Source organism: Prionailurus viverrinus, chromosome D2, assembly GCF_022837055.1.
Source record: "Prionailurus viverrinus isolate Anna chromosome D2, UM_Priviv_1.0, whole genome shotgun sequence".
Taxonomy (NCBI): domain Eukaryota; kingdom Metazoa; phylum Chordata; class Mammalia; order Carnivora; family Felidae; genus Prionailurus; species Prionailurus viverrinus.
In genome coordinates, this window is record NC_062571.1 from 54,801,464 (window position 1) to 54,820,144 (window position 18,681).

General features: G+C 42.2%; 1 protein-coding gene across 11 annotated transcripts in view; it reads left to right on the forward strand.

Annotated features, from left to right (window-relative positions):
- Positions 1-18,681, forward strand: part of PLCE1 (phospholipase C epsilon 1) — a 335,693-nt gene that overhangs the window by 266,780 nt on the left and 50,232 nt on the right. For all 11 annotated transcript variants that reach the window (XR_007145212.1, XM_047824502.1, XM_047824504.1 and 8 more), the window contains exons 14-20: positions 449-687; positions 2,229-2,290; positions 2,373-2,538; positions 6,156-6,263; positions 7,375-7,491; positions 9,451-9,609; positions 18,412-18,541. Coding sequence is in view for 10 of the 11 variants with exons in the window: in XM_047824502.1 (XP_047680458.1) it covers positions 449-687; positions 2,229-2,290; positions 2,373-2,538; positions 6,156-6,263; positions 7,375-7,491; positions 9,451-9,609; positions 18,412-18,541 (981 nt within the window). In the remaining variant the exon portion in view is untranslated. The remainder of the gene's footprint in view (positions 1-448; positions 688-2,228; positions 2,291-2,372; positions 2,539-6,155; positions 6,264-7,374; positions 7,492-9,450; positions 9,610-18,411; positions 18,542-18,681) is intronic.

Genomic DNA, 18,681 nt, shown 5'->3' on the forward strand with positions numbered 1-18,681 from the left:
CATCAGTTGAAAACTTATTTTCACCCTGAAACCTGCACACAAATGCTTACAATTACATTCCTGAAGTACAAAACAACTGTAATTTTAAGGGTACACCTTCATTGTCTCTAAAAGCAAAACTGCAGTTATCCTCAAAAACCAAAGCTCAAATTCAGCCTGAAGTCCCCAATTGCATGTACATTTAGTTCTCATCTAAAACCTTGAGCTCATGGGCTTTCAAGATCATTGACCTCGTTCTCTCTTAGTTTCTTTTATTTATTCATTGATTCATTTGTTGTTCCTTCAACTATGTGAAGCCAGGGGCAGACATGGAGTTTGATGGCTTGTTTAGACAGATCAGTGAAGAGTTTCTGCAGCTTACCAATTCCACAAAGCCATTATCTCCAAAATGAACTTTGTGAAAGATTCTGGCTAACTTGTCCATGTTCTGTGGGTGGTTCTGTTTCAGATTTATTGACCAGAAACGTCTCGGATTTGGGGTTGTTCATTAAGAGTAAACAGCAGCTGTCAGACAACCAGAGGCAGATATCTGATGCCATTGCTGCTGCAAGTATCGTGACAAACGGCACTGGGGTCGAGAGCACATCCTTGGGCGTGTTTGGGGTTGGCATCCTCCAGCTCAATGACTTCCTAGTGAACTGCCAAGGAGAACACTGCACTTATGATGAAATCCTCAGCATCATCCAGGTTTGTACCCATTTCATATGCACATCTGGGTAGAGCTTCTGACTATTCTAATTATTTTCTGCTAAACATACTGTGTCTATACTTCTTTCCAAAGCCTTCTAGTCTGGGACAGAAACAGAGGGGCTTGATTTAATACCATATATATATATATATATACATATATATATATAGTATATATATGTATATATATGTATATACATGTGTCCTTATTTAACGTATAGGTATCATAGATCTCAAGCCTTCTCTCAGTGACTCTTACAAGGAATCAGTACATGATACCTTCTTGTTGTTCTGGCATGTAATAAAATTAGTAGACTAGGTTTTCAACTTCTTTGATCATTTCATGAATATTTATTAGCTCCTACTATGGCTCTGTTCCTGGACCTGGGAATATAGTAGTAAATAAGCCCACATTCTGGCCTTCACCTAGTGGATGAGGCAGACAATAAACAAATACAGAGAGAATGTACTTTTAGGTATTCATGGGTTCTGAAAAAATCAAGCAGAGTAAGGGGATGCAGTGATGCAGAAGGCTGAGAGGAGTAAGCACAGGCCACCCTGAGGAGGTGAGAGTGGAGCTGAGTCCTGAATCAATAAACCATGTGAAGGTCTGCAAAAAGAACATTCCAGACCAGCAGGAACAAGCTCAAAGACTGAGACAGGAGTGAGACAACAAAAAGGCTGATGTAGTGGGAGCCACATAAGCCAGAGGCACAATGGTAGACGTGATTCCAGATGGGTAGGCAGGGGCTGAATCATCTAGGCATTTTAGGCCATGGTGAGGAGTTTGACTCTAGTCCGTGTGACATAGGAAGCTGTTGGAAATTTTTGAGCAGGGGACTAACATAATTTATGTTCTCAAGAGGTCACTCTCGCCCCATTGGAAAATGAACTGTGTTGGGGATGGAGTGGAAGCAGAGGGACCAGGTGGGAAGTTGTCACAGTAACCTGGCAAGATATGATGATGGCTTCCACTAGAGGGTGGTAGGACATGGAGTGACACACTCATGATGGCTGTGTCACATGCTGCAGGATCAAGTCTAGGTTTTCAGCCTCCCTGTCAACTGATGGGGAATCAGTGGATTCACTGTTCAGCAGCTGATCACCGGAAATGCTAGCGACATTAAGATGATGATCACATGGTTGGGTGCTCATTACGCTGTTGTTGAGTACGAGCCCTGTACTAAGTGTTCTCTGGGAATCATCTCATTTCACCTCTCACCGGCTGCCGGAAGCTGCTATTATTATCCCCATTTTCACCTGGATATGCCGATAACCATTTGTTTTCATATGAACTGTATTCTTTTCCCTCAGTCTCCCTTTTTCTTTTAAATAAATATGCTTTGTATAATAAACGCACGTATAATAAATGTTTTCTTTGGGAGTAAAAAACTACCTCTTACCGTTACATAACTATATTAGTTCAAATATTTGGCTTAGATGTTTCCTGATGAAAACAGAACATCTTTAAAAAATGACGTGGTGGGTTTTTCCCCTTAGTTTCCTTTACCTAAATAACGCTCTCTTTGTGTCCCTTGCAGAAGTTCGAGCCTAGCGTTAGTATGTGTCATCAGGGCCTACTGTCATTTGAAGGATTTGCAAGGTAACCTTTAAAATATCTGTTGCCCATCATTTAAGAATACATATTTTTCCCACGCAGTCCTAAGAAAATTTGTTTCCTCTAGGTTTCTGATGGATAAAGATAATTTCGCCTCCAAAAATGATGAGTCACAGGAAAACATTAAAGAACTACAGCTGCCCCTCTCCTACTATTACATTGAATCTTCACACAATACCTACCTCACAGGCCACCAGCTCAAAGGAGAGTCCTCAGTAGAACTCTACAGCCAGGTACAGAATTCCACATGACATGGGATTTCCATTATTGCTATAATTGCTATAAGTCACAAAAAATCTGACTTCTGACTCCTTTGAAGAACTTACAAACTATTATGTGTAAAATGTGAGGAAACATGATGTGTGGGAAAACTGCCTATACACGCTGTCGTTTTGTCTATTTCTTTTTGTTTTCTTTCTCCCTCCTATCTACACTTGACCTTTTTTCTAGGCACCAAAAAAAAAAAAAAGTATTTGTTTGAGACTCATAGCTTTTAAATCCTAGTTAGTCTGACCTACTCCTACTATAATTAGATTTTCCCATGGGAAAATTATCTGATCGTTTCACTAAATGCTAAATAAATCAATACAATGTAGTAGGAAAGCATAATAGAAAATGCAGCTTTCTATGAAGTTATTCCCAAAATATTGTTTATTTTCATTTGCAATTTGTTAGATAATCAATCCATCCCTATGGTAACCAACTTAAGGAACAAAAATCTGCAAAGACTATGGGCACTGTCCCTACACACTTAAATTCATGGGAATGTTCTTGGAAACTCAGAAGGGTCTCTGGACTAGAAAAAGCACATCCGTTTGACCTAAACACCAACTCTCAATGATCTGCATGTCAGTCGTCTCTGTTATATTTTCTGCAACTTCCTCATCTATGCTGCCTGTTTTCTGACCTCCTATAAGAAGAGTTCATCAGGAAGAAGCTAACCTAGGCTCAGGGAATAGAAGTGTGTGGTTGGGGGTGAGGTGGGGGGAGGATGTTTAAGTGTGAAAATTGTCATTGTTCACACAAACCCAGCAGAGCTGAGCTTCCTTCGTTCTCCTGATCAGTCCAGCTATTCCTCAAGCATGGGTAAAATTCTGTCCCAAAGCTTATCTACTAAGGAATATGTATTTTAAACTCTAAAAATCTAAAGTACTTTAAACGTTTATTTTTGAGAGTGTGTGCACATGCGCAAGCAGGGGAGGGGCAGAGAGAGATGGGGACAGAGGATCCGAAGTGGGCTCTGTGCTGACAGCAGAGAACCTCATGTGGGGCTCGAACTCACAAACCATGAGATCATGACCTGAGCCAAAGTCAGACACTTAACCAACTGAGCCACCCGGGCACGCCTGAGCACTTTTATTTTGAAATGAAGATGTGTCCCTAGAGTAGTGATTTTCAAAGTAGGTGCTCTGTCCAGGGACCTCAGCTGGGGACGCTGAGATAAGGAAGCAGCAAAGTAGGAAGGCTACACCTCCTACCCCCACTGCAGCTGAAGTCCTGTTCTTTTTATGTGCTTTACATATGACCCTCCATTTGCACAGAGAATTCCAAGGTTAAAAGGAGTTTGAAATCTATTGTTCCAGTTCTAGGGGAAAGAAATGAAGTGTGTGTGTGTGTGTGTGTGTGTGTGTGTGTGTGTGTATCTCCCAGGAAAATGAATGAGCAGGGGCCAGTGTCCTAACTTTAATTCCTACTTCACTTCCCTATTGACCTCAAAGAGATTTTTTCTAACCCCTTAACATTACACCCCAAGTAGAGATTGTCACACCCTTTGAATGAGGCATGAAAGCCCCTCAACTAGACTCAGAGAGGTGGTTAAACCTAGTGTGAAGATTCCTCATCCTTTATTTATCAGCACTCTGCTCTCCCTCAGCCCTCCTAGTTATCTCCTCACCTTACTCCCCGGGACAGATCGGAAATGAGAAAAAGCCCTGTTCTTACCTGGAATTTCAAGCCCTGGTTTTCTTCTTCTAGCCGTATGTGGTCTTTTTTTTTTTTAATATGAACTTTATTGTCAAATTGGTTTCCATACAACACTCAGTGCTCATCCCAACAGGTGCCCTCCTCAATACCATCACCCACCCTCCCCTCCCTCCCACTCCCCATCAACCCTCAGTTTATTCTCAGTTTTTAAAAGTCTTTTATGCTTTGGCTCTCTCCCTCTCTAACCTCTCTCTTTTTTTTTTTTCTTCCCCTCCCCCATGGACTTCTGTTAAGTTTCTCAGGATCCACATAAGAGTGAAAACATATGGTATCTGTCTTTCTCTGTATGACTTATTTCACTTAGCATAACACTCTCCAGTTCCATCCACGTTGCTACAAAAAGCCATGTTTCATTCTTTCTCATTGCCACGTAGTATTCCATTGTGTATATAAACCACAATTTCTTTATCCATTCATCAGTTGATGGACATTTAGGCTAGGAATTTACTCAAGGGATACAGGAGTGCTGATGCATAGGGGCACTTGTACCCCAATGTTTATAGCAGCACTTTCAACAATAGCCGTATGTGGTCTTAATGTCAGGCAGACTTAGATAAATACCGTTAGTCTCTGCCTGCTAAAAACCATCTCATCTGCTGCCAGTCAGTGAGCATTCTTCCCAGTGTGGCTCACCACAGACATGAAGCAGCCTCATGCTCCTGCTGGCACATGACACAGCCATCTTCAGCCCAAAGCAACACACCTCTTGATGCTTTAGGTGTTGGGAGAAGCTGACAGCCTTGAGAGTTTTTAGGCTGCAGAATCGGTTCCACCTGGGAGATAGGTCACCTGGGAAGATTGGGTGCTGCATGCTGTGCAATGGAAGAATCTAGCAAAGACGTCATAAAAAATATAAATATATGAGGGATTCCACAATCTGAGTTTTCTTGCAGCAACTCTAGTGGCCACTCTCTACAGTATTGGATTGTTACCGCATGGAAATAGTTACATGGAGTTTTAAACCAGTGAGTTGGCCCATTCATAGATACATCCGCCTCTTGGTGTACTTTGCCCTTCCAATACATGGACATCTTTTAAGATAGTTCACAACAGAGTCTACGGAGGAAGAGGCTGCTCCAAGCAAATATTACAGAGCTGCAACCTGAGCATGTATCACGAGCTCTGCTTCCAGCTCTACATCTGGGATGGCAAATAGGTGTCATCTCCTCTAATTCATCGGGGTGTTTCCTGAAGCACTTCCCTGATGAGGTTGAGAGATAAACATACCAAAGCTTAAGGGGCAAGGATGTTGATTGGTTACTGATGATGCCGTGGGCATGGAAAAGGGCAGTTTGTGCATTATTTGCCTCTGTAGACAATAAGGCAAATCCTTGAGGACTGCTTGCTTCTAGTCTTAATGTGCTATGTGTTCCTAGTGAAGGCATTAGCTGATAGCAAAATTTGGGTCTAAACAGAGAGGATTTTATTCTGATTACAGTCATACAAATGTTTAGCCAGGTCATTAAAGAATCAGTGGCCTCATTTCCTTTGGGCTGCAGCAATAGCCCCTTCATCTCCACCGATATTTGTCCAGGTAGAGCACTGGCCTGGCTGTCTCATTTCAGGATGTACTGTGTGTAGGTCCCTCAAGGGACCATAGTCGCTGGGAAAATAGTCCTATGGTTTTGCTATCAAATTTTACCTTCTGATAGTATTCAGCTCTGGTAAACACTCTTTCCACCATCATCTGTTGTCTCCCCTAATGAATTGCGGCTTTTGGCCCAAATGCAGGATTTATTTTAGATCTTACACCCTCCTGCTTTAGTCCTGAATGTGAACACTGATAGGTAGGAGCACATGCCGGGCTGCATCTGAGGCCCTGTGTCCCTTTGCTCATGCGGGCTGGATGTGTTCGTTAATCACACAGGTCCTCCTGCAAGGCTGTAGGAGCGTAGAGCTGGATTGTTGGGATGGAGACGACGGGTTGCCCATCATCTATCATGGACACACGCTGACAACCAAGATCCCCTTCAAGGTAACGCTTCCTAATGGTCCCTAAATCCCATCACGGAGTCACTGTCTTTGTGCGCCTTTTCTGTGAGTGACTCTTCCAATCACACCTTAAGTTGGGGTTCTTGTCCCGAGTCTGTAGACTTCCCGAAACTGTATGGGATGTGCACATGTCCATTTTTCTGGGAGTTGATCTAGAACTCCCATTAAGTTCTCACTCAACCAGAGCTTAATAACCAGGACCTGAAATGAGTTACCTTGTAATTATATTGTTGCAATTTTTACACCCTAAGATGATATATAAAAGGCAGGAGCTTTTCTCTTGCTACAGGAATTAAAGGTCGTTTATCCTGGTGTCCTGCTGACAAAGATCAACATCATGTGTTGGGAGATGATTAAATAATATTACAAAGTAATGAAAATTGGTTCTACTTGGGGAGGTCGGTCACCCAGGAAGACTAGGCTCCTTGGATTATTGTTTCGAATTCTAGATAGTTTATTCATTCATTGTGCAATTACTATCCTCATTCAGTGTTTTTCATTGTGTAAAATCATTTTTCTCTGAACTGTGGCCAGGCTGGAATGGAATACTATTATTTCTGTCTTATATGTAGACCGGATAGCTAAAATGCATTTTCTCTTTAGCTTAGCTTCCTATTCATCTCTCCTGAAACTTTTGTACTTTATATTGAGAGAAGGAAGATTTGATAACTGTGTTTACATGCACACATGAGTATATGTATATATGTCTTATTGTCCCAAGTAGATTGATTACAAACTCCTTGAAAACAGAAAAGTATCTTAAGCCTTATCATTTTGATGCTGTAACCAACACAGTGCCTTTTACCTATAATGTAATCAGTATACATACTGATTTATTAGATTTGGCATACTAATAAAGTATATAAGTTCCTTATAAAGTATGCAAACAAAACTCAGTATGAACAGTTTAATGTATTCACAGAAAACTGCCTATCATCTTGCTTAATTTGAAAATACTTTGAAAAAAATAAAACCATTTTGGCCAGAATTTTCTGCATACAACAATTTATGTGCTCTCTGTGGCTATAAGTAACTGGCCTTCTGATACATCTGGAGAACATCTGGACTCTAATGAGCTCTTCTGGCTCCCGTAGGAGGTGGTTGAAGCCATTGAACGCAGTGCCTTTGTCAACTCTGACCTGCCCATCATCATATCGATTGAGAACCACTGCTCATTGCCTCAGCAACGAAAAATGGCAGAAATTTTCAAGGTAAGCTATAAGCTAAGAGGCAGGATGGTATCTTGGCCTTTGTCTTCAAACTGTTGCTTTTATATGGAGCCACCATGGACCACATGACAGCTGGACCTCAGCCATGAAGCACAATTAGGGTCCCTCAGACCTAAGAAATGAGGGTGCCATGGGAGCTTGGACTTTCTCTTGAATGGTCCATCTTTTCAGCTGAAGTGATAGAAGCATTGTTTTGTGGTCTCCTAACCATTTCCAGAAAGCCTTAGGAGATAAGGAGAGACCAACTCTCCAGTGCTTCTGGTACCACAAATCAGGGATGCTGGGATGTCACCTGTCAGTTGTATGTGGAAAACTGAAAATATCTCAGGGCAAATAAGTGAAATTTTCCTGTGTCTAACACTACAGATAGAGGGATCCAATTTGGCAAAGAGCTTAGACCAGCCAAAACAGTTGCTGTAACATTTGGTTCTTCCTTATATAGGCAAACTATCATGCAGACACATTTAGGGGCAAATATTCCTTTATACTTCCCCCTTCCTCCCTTGATTGAGGCATTTATGGAAATAAGGCTATCAGGAGGAGGGAGGGGCATGGGCAGAGGAAAATGTCCCCAAATACTTATGCCAACAAAACTAATTAGCTTTTCATATTGACTTTTTTTTTTTTGCCATCATTTAGAATAATGGTCTCAACTTTTTTTTTTTTTTTTTTAGAGAGAGAAGTAGAATGTATGCACATGTGTGACTGGTAGGGAGGAGTAGAGGGAGAGAGAGAGAGAGAGAGATAATCTTAATCAGGCTCCATGCCCAGTGCAGAGCCCTAGCTCAGTCTCACGACCCTGAGATCATGACCTGAGCCAAAACCAAGAGTCAGACACTTAACCTAGTGATCCACTCAGGCTCCTCCTCAACTTTTTTGATTGTATCCATCAGTAAAATACTGTAGTATATGTATTCCTATTGTACGCTTATTGACTTATTCATAAACTATACATATATCCTACTTATTAACATATTTTATACATTAATAAAACACACAAAAATAGAATATGAAAGGGAATAACATAAAAAGATGAAGTAAAGAATTATTCTTATACTATTATTTATTAATGGTACAAAATCCCTTTTGGTCTCATAAAAATTTTAACAATAAATGTATTACTATTTTCAGTGGGAGTAATGTGATTGAAGACATTCATTGTTTTTTAAATTTTTGTGATCTGTGACTTGTATGTGTGGTTTTAAGTTTAGTTTATTACTTCAGTGTTCGATGTTAATGGCTGTAGCAGCTGATAAAGACACCTTACAAAGAGACGTGTGCAGACGGAACAGGTGCTCTTGCCAAATGGTGGTACCCATTTCTCAACTCCATTAATGAGGCAAAGATACATGAAACACTAATAAGCTTCATTTTTGTTCTTTTTTAGTTAAAAATTTACTAGAATTAGAAACTGCTGTATTTTCTACCCTCACCCCAATGGATTGTCTTGTGCCTACTCCCACCGCCCGCCTCCTTGAAGATACACATTCCCCTTCAGAGGCCAATGCTCATAAAATCTTTGTGAGAAGACCGTATAGCACATTCTCCCCATTATCTTTCAACCTCGTCCCCACTCCTTACCTACCTCAAGGTTTCTATCCTTTTGACATCTAACTCACATCTGGAACAGATTGTGTTCTATAAACCACAGCCTCTAATTGAATCTCCTTTTCTTTCTTTAGTGTATCAGACCCTAAAGGACCTTCCTAAATAGTTAGAGCTGGCCCCACCTGGGGAATGGCCTAGACCTCTCCTTCTGACCTTCCAGCCACCTCCCTTCCTTCCAGTAAGAAACTGTTGGCGGGGAGGAGAGACACCACTTCTTTCCTACTTTCTCTTCCTAGGGTTTGCAGAACAATTCAACTGAGCTGAAATATCTAGTTGAATTACCCAAGCGTAGGTAAAAGGCACTGATCGTGTGTTTTCCTTTATTCCTTTCAGAGTGTGTTTGGAGAAAAACTGGTGGCTAAGTTCCTGTTTGAGAGTGATTTCTCAGATGACCCAATGCTTCCCTCACCCGACCAACTTAGAAGGAAAGTGCTCCTTAAAAATAAGAAGCTAAAAGCCCACCAAACACCAGTGGATATCTTAAAGCAAAAGGTATTCTCTCATCATAGAGGCTAGGGGTATGCTGTGTGCCCAGAACAAAGAAATCAATGTTATTCTTCTGACCTTTCAGAAGACCTGCAGGGTAACCATTTTGTGACAGTTGAGTTTCCTGGAATGACAAGTTTGAACTTTGGCTTTCCCTTTACTAGACTCATAAATACTGTCCCCTTCCTCACCTAGAATTTTATGTCATGAAATTAATTTCTCATATAGAATGTATCTCATTATTTAAATTACTCTGAACAGGATAATGTGTGACTCTTGTCTCTAGACCTAGACTTCATAGCTGTCAATCCCAAAGTGGTTGCCATGGTTCCCTTTAGGTAAAGCACCCCTGTATAAGGAACCCTCCCCCACCCTTAGAGAAGCACCCCACCCTGTAGGAGGAGCACTTGGACCAGGGGCTGTGACTCCTGAGGTCGGTAGTGAATCCCAATACCAGCAGCCCCATGGTCCCAGCATGGAAGTTGGCACAAGGTATCACGGTAGCTTGTGGACTCCAGGGTACTCCCATACCGATCTCACCCACAGAGATCTACTCCCCAAGTATCACAAACCTGCTTGTGTAAAGAGCCCTTGGCCCAAAGATCCATGAAGAAGTGTAGCGCCAGGGCCACTGAGTTCCTATGCCAGGTTGCACTCATCATACAGAATGCCAGCTGCCAAACTATCTGTTCTATTTAGGCCTCTGTCTTTATTATTGACCCTAAAACACCACTTTTGAAACTTAACAAGAAGAGTTGCTGCACGAAGCTCAGTACAGTGGTGCCGTTTCAGCAGCAGGGACGATCCAGAGCTCAACCGAGGTCGTGGCTGATGGCTCTTAATTTCTGTCTGTGCTATCACCTCCAAGCCTCCGGGCCTTATTGCAGTCCTGTTTCAGAGGCTTCCAGAAAACAGAGAAATTAGCAGAAGGATTCTTTTTTTTTTTTTTTTTAACATTTATTTATTACTGAGAGACAGAGACAGAGCATGAGCATGGCGGGGGGTCGGGCAGAGAGAGGAGGAGACACAGAATCAGAAACAGGCTCCAGGCTCTGAGCTGTTAGCACAGAGCCCGATGCGGGGCTTGAACCCACAAACCGCAAGATCATGACCTGAGCCGAAGTCAGACGCTTAACCGACTGAGACACCCGGGCGCCCCTGCAGAAGGTTCTATGAGTCCAACAAGTTTGGAGCCTTGTGCAAAGTCGTTAATAAAAAAATGCCAAGGCAAATTGAGTCAAGTATCCAGTTATACCTAGTTCAGTAGTCCATTTGGGACATTCATCAAACCTTCTAAAAGCCCTAATTTGTAGAACTCACAGGTAAGGGCCTGAGTTTGAAGCCGAGTGATATATAGCATGGTTCTACAGAAGGAGCGTTAGATATAGAGCTGAGATACCAGTTTTTAGTCACTGTCTCTGTCACAGACCAGCCATGTGACCATGGGCCAGTCAAACTTCCTGGGTCTCCATTTCTTCCTCTATAATATGGGAATGTGAAGGTAACTAGAGCACAAGATTCTTCTGACACGAAAATCTCACAAAATCTTTCCTAAAGTGAATCATGGGACCCCTGCCCGAATTGCAGACCACTCTGGAAACATTTCACTGTCCCACATCTCAGTCCCTGTGTCCAGCATATCTTGCCATTCTAGAACATTTCTGCTTCCCTGAGGGGCCCTTCAAGAATCTTGTCATCTGCTGAGTAAGTACCAGGCAGTCCCCAGGCTGCCCCGCTCACCTGCAGTGGGATTCCAGACGGCCCAAAGTCCAGGCTGAGTTAGGAGCTTATATTACATCACCTAGTAAAGTCAGTGATTCACCATGTGCCCAGTTACTCCAGATGCCCTCAGGGCAGGGGAGGGTGAGGCCGGAAGCTCCATCATCTTTAGACTTACCCTTCTGAAAACAGATATTTACAGAAAGTGCCCCAAACCATTCCAGCCAAGGGATCCCTACTGGTCAGTTTTGCCCTAACTGGAGCAGCTCAGGATTACCATGGATCCTCTAGAACTATGCCCGGCAAACCTTTTTTGCTCAAGATTTGCTTAAAAGATTTTTGAAAAACTTTCCTCTCCTGAAACCAATATTACACTATATGTTAACTAACCAGAACTTAAATAAAACTTTGAAGGAAAAAAAAAAAAGAAACTGTAACTCTCACACGTTTTTCCCCTTTTCATACATTTTTAAGTTGACATTAGAAATTTTAGGGGCGCCTGGGTGGCGCAGTCGGTTAAGCGTCCGACTTCAGCCAGGTCACTATCTCGCGGTCCGTGAGTTCGAGCCCCGCGTCAGGCTCTGGGCTGATGGCTCGGAGCCTGGAGCCTGTTTCCGATTCTGTGTCTCCCTGTCTCTCTGCTCCTCCCCCGTTCATGCTCTGTCTCTCTCTGTCCCAAAAATAAATAAAAAACGTTGAAAAAAAATTTAAAAAAAAAAAAAATTTTATCACAAGTGTAAATAGTTACAAAGGATATGTTTTCAAATGTAATATTTATTATATGTAAATACAGATGACATTAACTATATATCAATATAATGTACAAAACAGTCCTCATTATCAAAGAAATCAGCATAGTCAGCCAGATGACGTTTGGTCAGAAAAAGTCTGACTTTATTTTTTTTTCACTCAAGTAAACATTGTATTAACCCTAAGATGACCATCACACTTTTGAATATTATTTCTAAGATAGGTGGACAGATGAAGGGAAGGGAGGGTAGGAAAGAGAGAGAGAGAGAAAGAGAGAGAAAGGCATGAAGCCTTGAACATTCTCGTTGCCTAGATGAAATAAGGTCCCCCCCACCTGCCCTTAGCTTCTCCAGACTCTCAGGAGCCCTGCATTCTCCAGTGACCCTTTGCTGCCTTAGGTGGTTTTCATCTCATCTCATGCATCACAGATTTTTTTATTGGTAAATGAAAGTTATACGTTCCTTTTATAAAGCCAGAGAAGAACAGTGAGGACAAGAGCATGGGGAAGAGAGAACCAGCCAACCATAAGCTTGTTTGCAGGCAGTCCTGTTTTTTGAAAAGTACACACGGAAGTTGAAGATACTGAATCTAGAAATTGATTCCTTTAAAAATATATGAAGCTGAACATCCCTAGACATCTTTGTGTACCCTGGAGGCACACAGTTTGAAGATGGCACACAGCTCTAGGCCAAGAGTTGCAAAACCCCCCATCCTCAGGGGTCAAGCAACATAAATATGAGGGGACAGGTGACTACATGACAGTTGGAAGCAGCCAGGATGGGAGTGGAGCATGCATGCCCTCATAAATGAACAGTTCTAATTAAATTCTTTTCAAAAAATTTTTTATTATGTGTATTTATTTTGAGAGGGGGGGGGAGAGAAACAGAGTCTGAGTGGGGGAGGGGCAGAGAGAGAGGGAGGCACAGCATCTGAAGCAGGCTCCAGGCTCTGAGCTGTCAGCACAGAGCCCGACATGGGGCTCGAACTCACGAGTGTGAGATCATGACCTGAGCCGAAGTCAGACACTCAACTGACTGAGCCACCAGACGTCCCTAATTGAATTCTTTTTAAAACACTGTGCCAGGGGCGCCTGGGTGGCGCAGTCGGTTAAGCGTCCGACTTCAGCCAGGTCACGATCTTGCGGTCCGGGAGTTCGAGCCCCGCGTCAGACTCTGGGCTGATGGCTCGGAGCCTGGAGCCTGTTTCCGATTCTGTGTCTCCCTCTCTCTCTGCCCCTCCCCCGTTCATGCTCTACCTCTCTCTGTCCCAAAAATAAATAAACGTTGAAAAAAAAATTTTTTTTTTTTTAAATAAAACACTGTGCCAGCCAAACCAGTCTGGTCTGGAGGTGAAGTCAGCCCTGAGGGCCACCAGTTTGAGCCCTCTGCTAGGTTTCCCTGTGTCCAGGTCTGTGCTCTCAAAGCTGCTCCAGAAAGCCTGCCCTTTATGAGGGTTCCAGGAGCCATGAGATCTATGCTGATGGGCTTTGTTAAGAAGTCATTCAACTAAAACATTAGCATGTGTCCCCCACTGCCTGGCCCTCCTCAGATGATGCATCAGTAACTCACTACCCAGCACAGGGTGCTTTTTCTTCTACAACACTGTTCCTCCGTGCTGTTTTGTTTACTCAGCAACTACTGCCCACTCCTGACTGCCAGGTAGACACAGCCGCCCTGTGCATACCTCTGTGGTCTTCGAGATGCGCTTGAATGTTGTTGCTGTTGCCCTTCCCATTCTCTGCAGTCGCTTGCAGTTACTTACACAGCCTCCAATTCACAAATGAATACATTGTGCTATTTCAGACGTCTTCTTTATGTTGAGCCCAGCCTTCCTTCCTGTTCCTCCTACTCCTTGGCACAACTTCTTCCCTCTGCAGCTGCACAGACTAATTCCAGACCTAGAGAGCTAGCATGTGTCTCCCCACCAGCTTTTCTCTTCTCCAAACTAAACATTCTTGTTGTGTCAACTGTTTCTCATAGGATATGGCTGCTAAGACTCTTTACTTTCCATTAAGAATGTTTGGATATTCTTAAATTTGTGGATATTCTTGAATTTGCTGATCTTAAAATGTGATTTCCAGAACAAGTCCATACTCCAGATAGGGTCTGACCACACAAGGACAGTGAAGCCATCACCTCTCTTCGCTTGTACTTCATACCTCAGTTAATGCAGCCTAGGACTGTTCTCACTTTTAAAATTCTTTGGTGCACACTGGGCTCTTGTTGAGTTTGTGGAAAACAAAAAGAGTTCAGTTATTTTCACATGGACTGTTCTTTGGCTGGTCTCCCATTTTTCCAGGTTGACCGTTGATTTTAATCTTTCATGGGCAGGAGCCTCACATTTATCTCTGTTAAATTTGCTCTTCTTCGGTTTTGGCATGCCATCACAGTACGAAAGGTTCTTTGTGAATTTGGACTTCTGATATCCAGTGCATTTTTGGCAGTTTTTCTAGTGGTGCCTTCATTCCAAGTTGCCCTTGAGCCAGATTACCAAGCAGAGAGCCCTGTGGTCCTTCTTACAGAACCTTCCTGGAGTTTAGGTAACCATCACTCCTGTCTAGTGCTCTTTTCTTTTGCAGCCCACATTTCCCCAGAATCTAAAGAACTGAGTGTTCTGGAAATGTGTTCTTAGTAAACCCACACTAACCCTTGATAATCACCTCTTTCTTCTGTGTTCTCACAACCAACAAATTAATAATCCATTCTGATTTTGTCGGCTATCACCGTGATACTCCCCACTATATAATTTCCACAATTTGCCCCTTCCTCCTGTTGGAAAAACAGAACAGTGTAATCCCACTTCTAGTTTTCTAAGACCACTTCCAGCTTCCACTATTCCAGGGACTACTGACAGTCATACCTGCAAGGTGTTTCAGTCTGGTAGGTTGTGGGTGCAGACCTGGTGATCTGAGCTCACACAAGACTGGACGATTGAGTGTCTAGAGCCCCAGTGTGTTCAGACCAACCCCTGAATTACCTGGGTCATTGCCACACAAGGAGCTCAGCCTCAGCAAGGGTGGATTGACTCAGAGCCACCATACTAGATGACAGGGACTGTCCCAGGTACCAGGGGAACAGAGCAGAGTAAGACATGGCCCCACCTAGACCCATCTGACACAGTCTCCTCGTCTGGCCCCTAACTCCAACCCCCTGACCTATATCTGAATTGTTTTTTGTTTGTTTGTTTTTAACGTTTATTAATTTTTGAGACAGAGAGAGCAAGCACAAGCAGGGGAGGGGCAGAGAGAAAGGGGGACAGAGAATCTGAAGTGGGCTCTGTGCTGACAGCAGGGAGCCTGACATGGGGCTTGAACTTATGAACCGTGAGATGATGACCTGAGTCGAAGTCAGATGCTCTGCCGACTGAGCCCCCCAGGTGCCCCTGAATTGTTTGAATCAAGGGCTAAGATCCTGTTTTTCTGCCTCAGGGTAAGCTGGGTATTGCAAAAAAATAAGGATGTCAGCTCCTGGTTTTCCTTTTGGCCACATCTCCGTACTTCCTGCATTGGTGGAAGTGTTTGGGAATTTAAGGGACCTTGGCACACTGCTTTCTGATATCGCCAGTCCCAGGATCTTTGCGCGGCGCCTCTCTCATCATTTGGTTCTCACACTTGTCTGCCAGTGGGTCTACCAAGCTGTTTGCCTCATCATTCCCAGCCCTTTGGCTCTACCTTGAACGCCTGCTGCATCAAGGCCCTTCTCTTACCCATGACAAATAGACTTGCTTTTGTGGCTCCCTTGTGCCTAGAGTAGCTTTCCCAAAGTTTTGAAGAACACCAATCCTGTGAGACACGCTGAGAAAAGGGGGGGAAAATCCCTGGTTTAAAAAGTGTGGGAAATGCTGTACTGGAGATCTTTGAAGAATCACAATGCCCTCTAGCATATTAAATGAAGGCAGTGTGAAACCCTGTAGCAAGAATGTGTCTGTCTCAGTTTGTTCAAGTGCTGTTTCCAACCTCCCATTTTGTTTTGTGGTTACTGTAACTGTCAGTTTTTACCTAACAGCTGTTAATACCCATGGAACTAGCGTTCCATAAAACCCACTTTGAGAAATCCCAGCTGAAACAAGGTTCAGTTGTGTAAAGTGAGCTATATTGTAAAATATTTTATGTGGATATAGACACAGCCTAAATTGTTTCTTCCTTATGTATACATTTTATATTGTAAAAGTAATATAACCACATTTCAGAAAATTTAGGGAATAGAGAATTATTTTATTTTAAAACATACATAATTCCAGTGCCAAATATACCCTTATTACAGGGGTTCTTAACCTTGATAACACATCAACAGACAGAAATCAAGGGTCTGTGAATTTAGAAGAAGAAAAAATTACATCCCCCTTTGCACTAACCTCTAGCTAAAATTTAGCATTTCTTCCAATAATAAAGGAATAAACCACAGTAACATTGGCAGTTCTTAGGTCTTCATCAGCAATAAAAATTATAGGGTTTTTTCTAAGTTTATTTATTTATTTTGAGAGATAGAGAGAGCACAAGTGGCAGAGAGAGGCGGGGGGAGAGAGAGAGAATCCCAAGCAGGCTCTGCACTGTCAGGGCAGAGCCCGACACAGGGCTCAAACTCCCAAACTGTGAGATCATGACCTGAGCCGAAGTCGAACGCTTAACTGACTGAGCCACCTAGTGACCCTGAAATTATAGTTTTTATATTACATCACAGTTGTTGCTAATATCTCCAAGAATTATTTATGCTAACCACTATTTCAAAATGTTACTGGACTTACCATTATACATTTTTATCTGTGTTACTAAACATATATTCCTATAGCACAAATTTGTTTTTTAATAATTTGATAGCTGTAGTCAACATTTTTTTGGTAATATTTTGTATTTGGTTTGATTCATTTAAAATATCATTCTGAAAAGGTGCCTGGGTGGCTCAGTTGGTTAAGTGTCCAACTCTTGATTTCGGCTCTCTCTCTGGGATTCTCTCTCTCCCGATCTCTTTACCCCTCACCCCGCTCATGCTCTCTTTCTGTCTCTCAAAATAAAAATAAACTTTAAAATGTCCTTCTAGGGGGGGTTTCTGGGTGGCTCAGTCGGTTAAGCATCCAACTCGATCTAGCCTCAGGTCATGATCTCATAGTTCGTGAGTTTGAGCCCCAAATTGGGCTCTGCACTGGTAGCGTGGAGTCTGCTTAGGATTCTGTCTCTCTCTCTGTGTCTCTCAAAATAAATAAATAAACTTTGAAAAAATAGGATAAAATAAGATGTCATTCTGAGAAGGAATCCTACCTCAGCAGATGACCTAAGGGGTTTGTGCCACAACAGTAGGTCAAGAGTCCCTGCTGTATTATGCAGCAGCATATGTATTATGTATCATTTTATGTATCATTTTATGTAATTGTATCATTTTATGTATATGTATCATTTTATGTAATTGTAATCATTATGGATAGACAGAGATATATAGACATGAAACAAATGATTTCAAATTGTATATATATTTACATTTATATTTATACATACAATTCTATATCCTGTTCAACAAATATATCTCACAATTATTTTTTCAAGTCTAATTTTTTTCAAGCAGATACACCACCATAGTTTACTGACCTCATTCTTCTACTGTTGGATTTTAGATTTGTTTCCTGTTTTGAATTCGTGCAAGTAACTGTTCCTCCATTTCTGCTTATTTCCTATGCTAAGTTCCCAGACCTATATTAACCTTGTATCCCGTGAAATCACCTCCCAGGTGATTCAAATATAAGTAATATAAGGAAGTCAAATATAGAGATACACAATCTCCCTCGTAGCATCAAGTTTCTAGAAGTTTCTGAGCTTTTGTTACTCTGATGGTTCATATAAAGTCTGTTGAAAGAACTTTATTTAAACTGACAACTGTTTGTTCAGTGTCATTCTCCATAGGGATTCTAACCTTTCTCTCCAGGTCAAAGGCCTTTAGCTATTATTTTAAGGGCAAAAAAGAGACAGCAGTTTCTTAGCAGAGATTTACTTTTCCAACACTGATGAGCTGATTCGCTCCTTCCTTCATCATTTGGGAGTGATGGCGGTTCTCCACAGCAGCAAGATGTGTCCTGTAGGGCTTGCCCCTGGGGAACCGGGGTGTCTGGCACTATATATGATTCCTTGTGATTGTTTCTAAAAGCTGCTGGATTGTAGGGATGTTAACATTTGCCCAAATATTGATGTTGTACTTTAGGTGAATTTAGATTTTTGTTTTCTCTCTCAAATGAATCAAAATAGCTTAAGCCGCTTTTTGTGACCGTGGCAAGCATTAAGTGATCATTTTGAAGGCTATGAAGGAAACCTCAGGAGCTTAGCATCTGCGGTCTTTAATTACTGATATCTTACAGGCTCATCAGTTAGCATCCATGCAAGCTCAGGCTTACAATGGTGGGAATGCCAACCCCCCACCGGCTAATAACGAGGAAGAGGAGGATGAAGAAGACGAATATGATTACGACTATGAATCCCTGTCTGATGGTAAGAGAGACACAACCATATGCTGTGTGAGGGGAAATGCTTGGGTGATTTTCTGTTGTGGGGTTTTTTTGTGTCATTTTCCCCCCAAAATGAGTCTGTCATTCCACAGACCAGCAATAACAGGTTGTTGTAGTAACTGT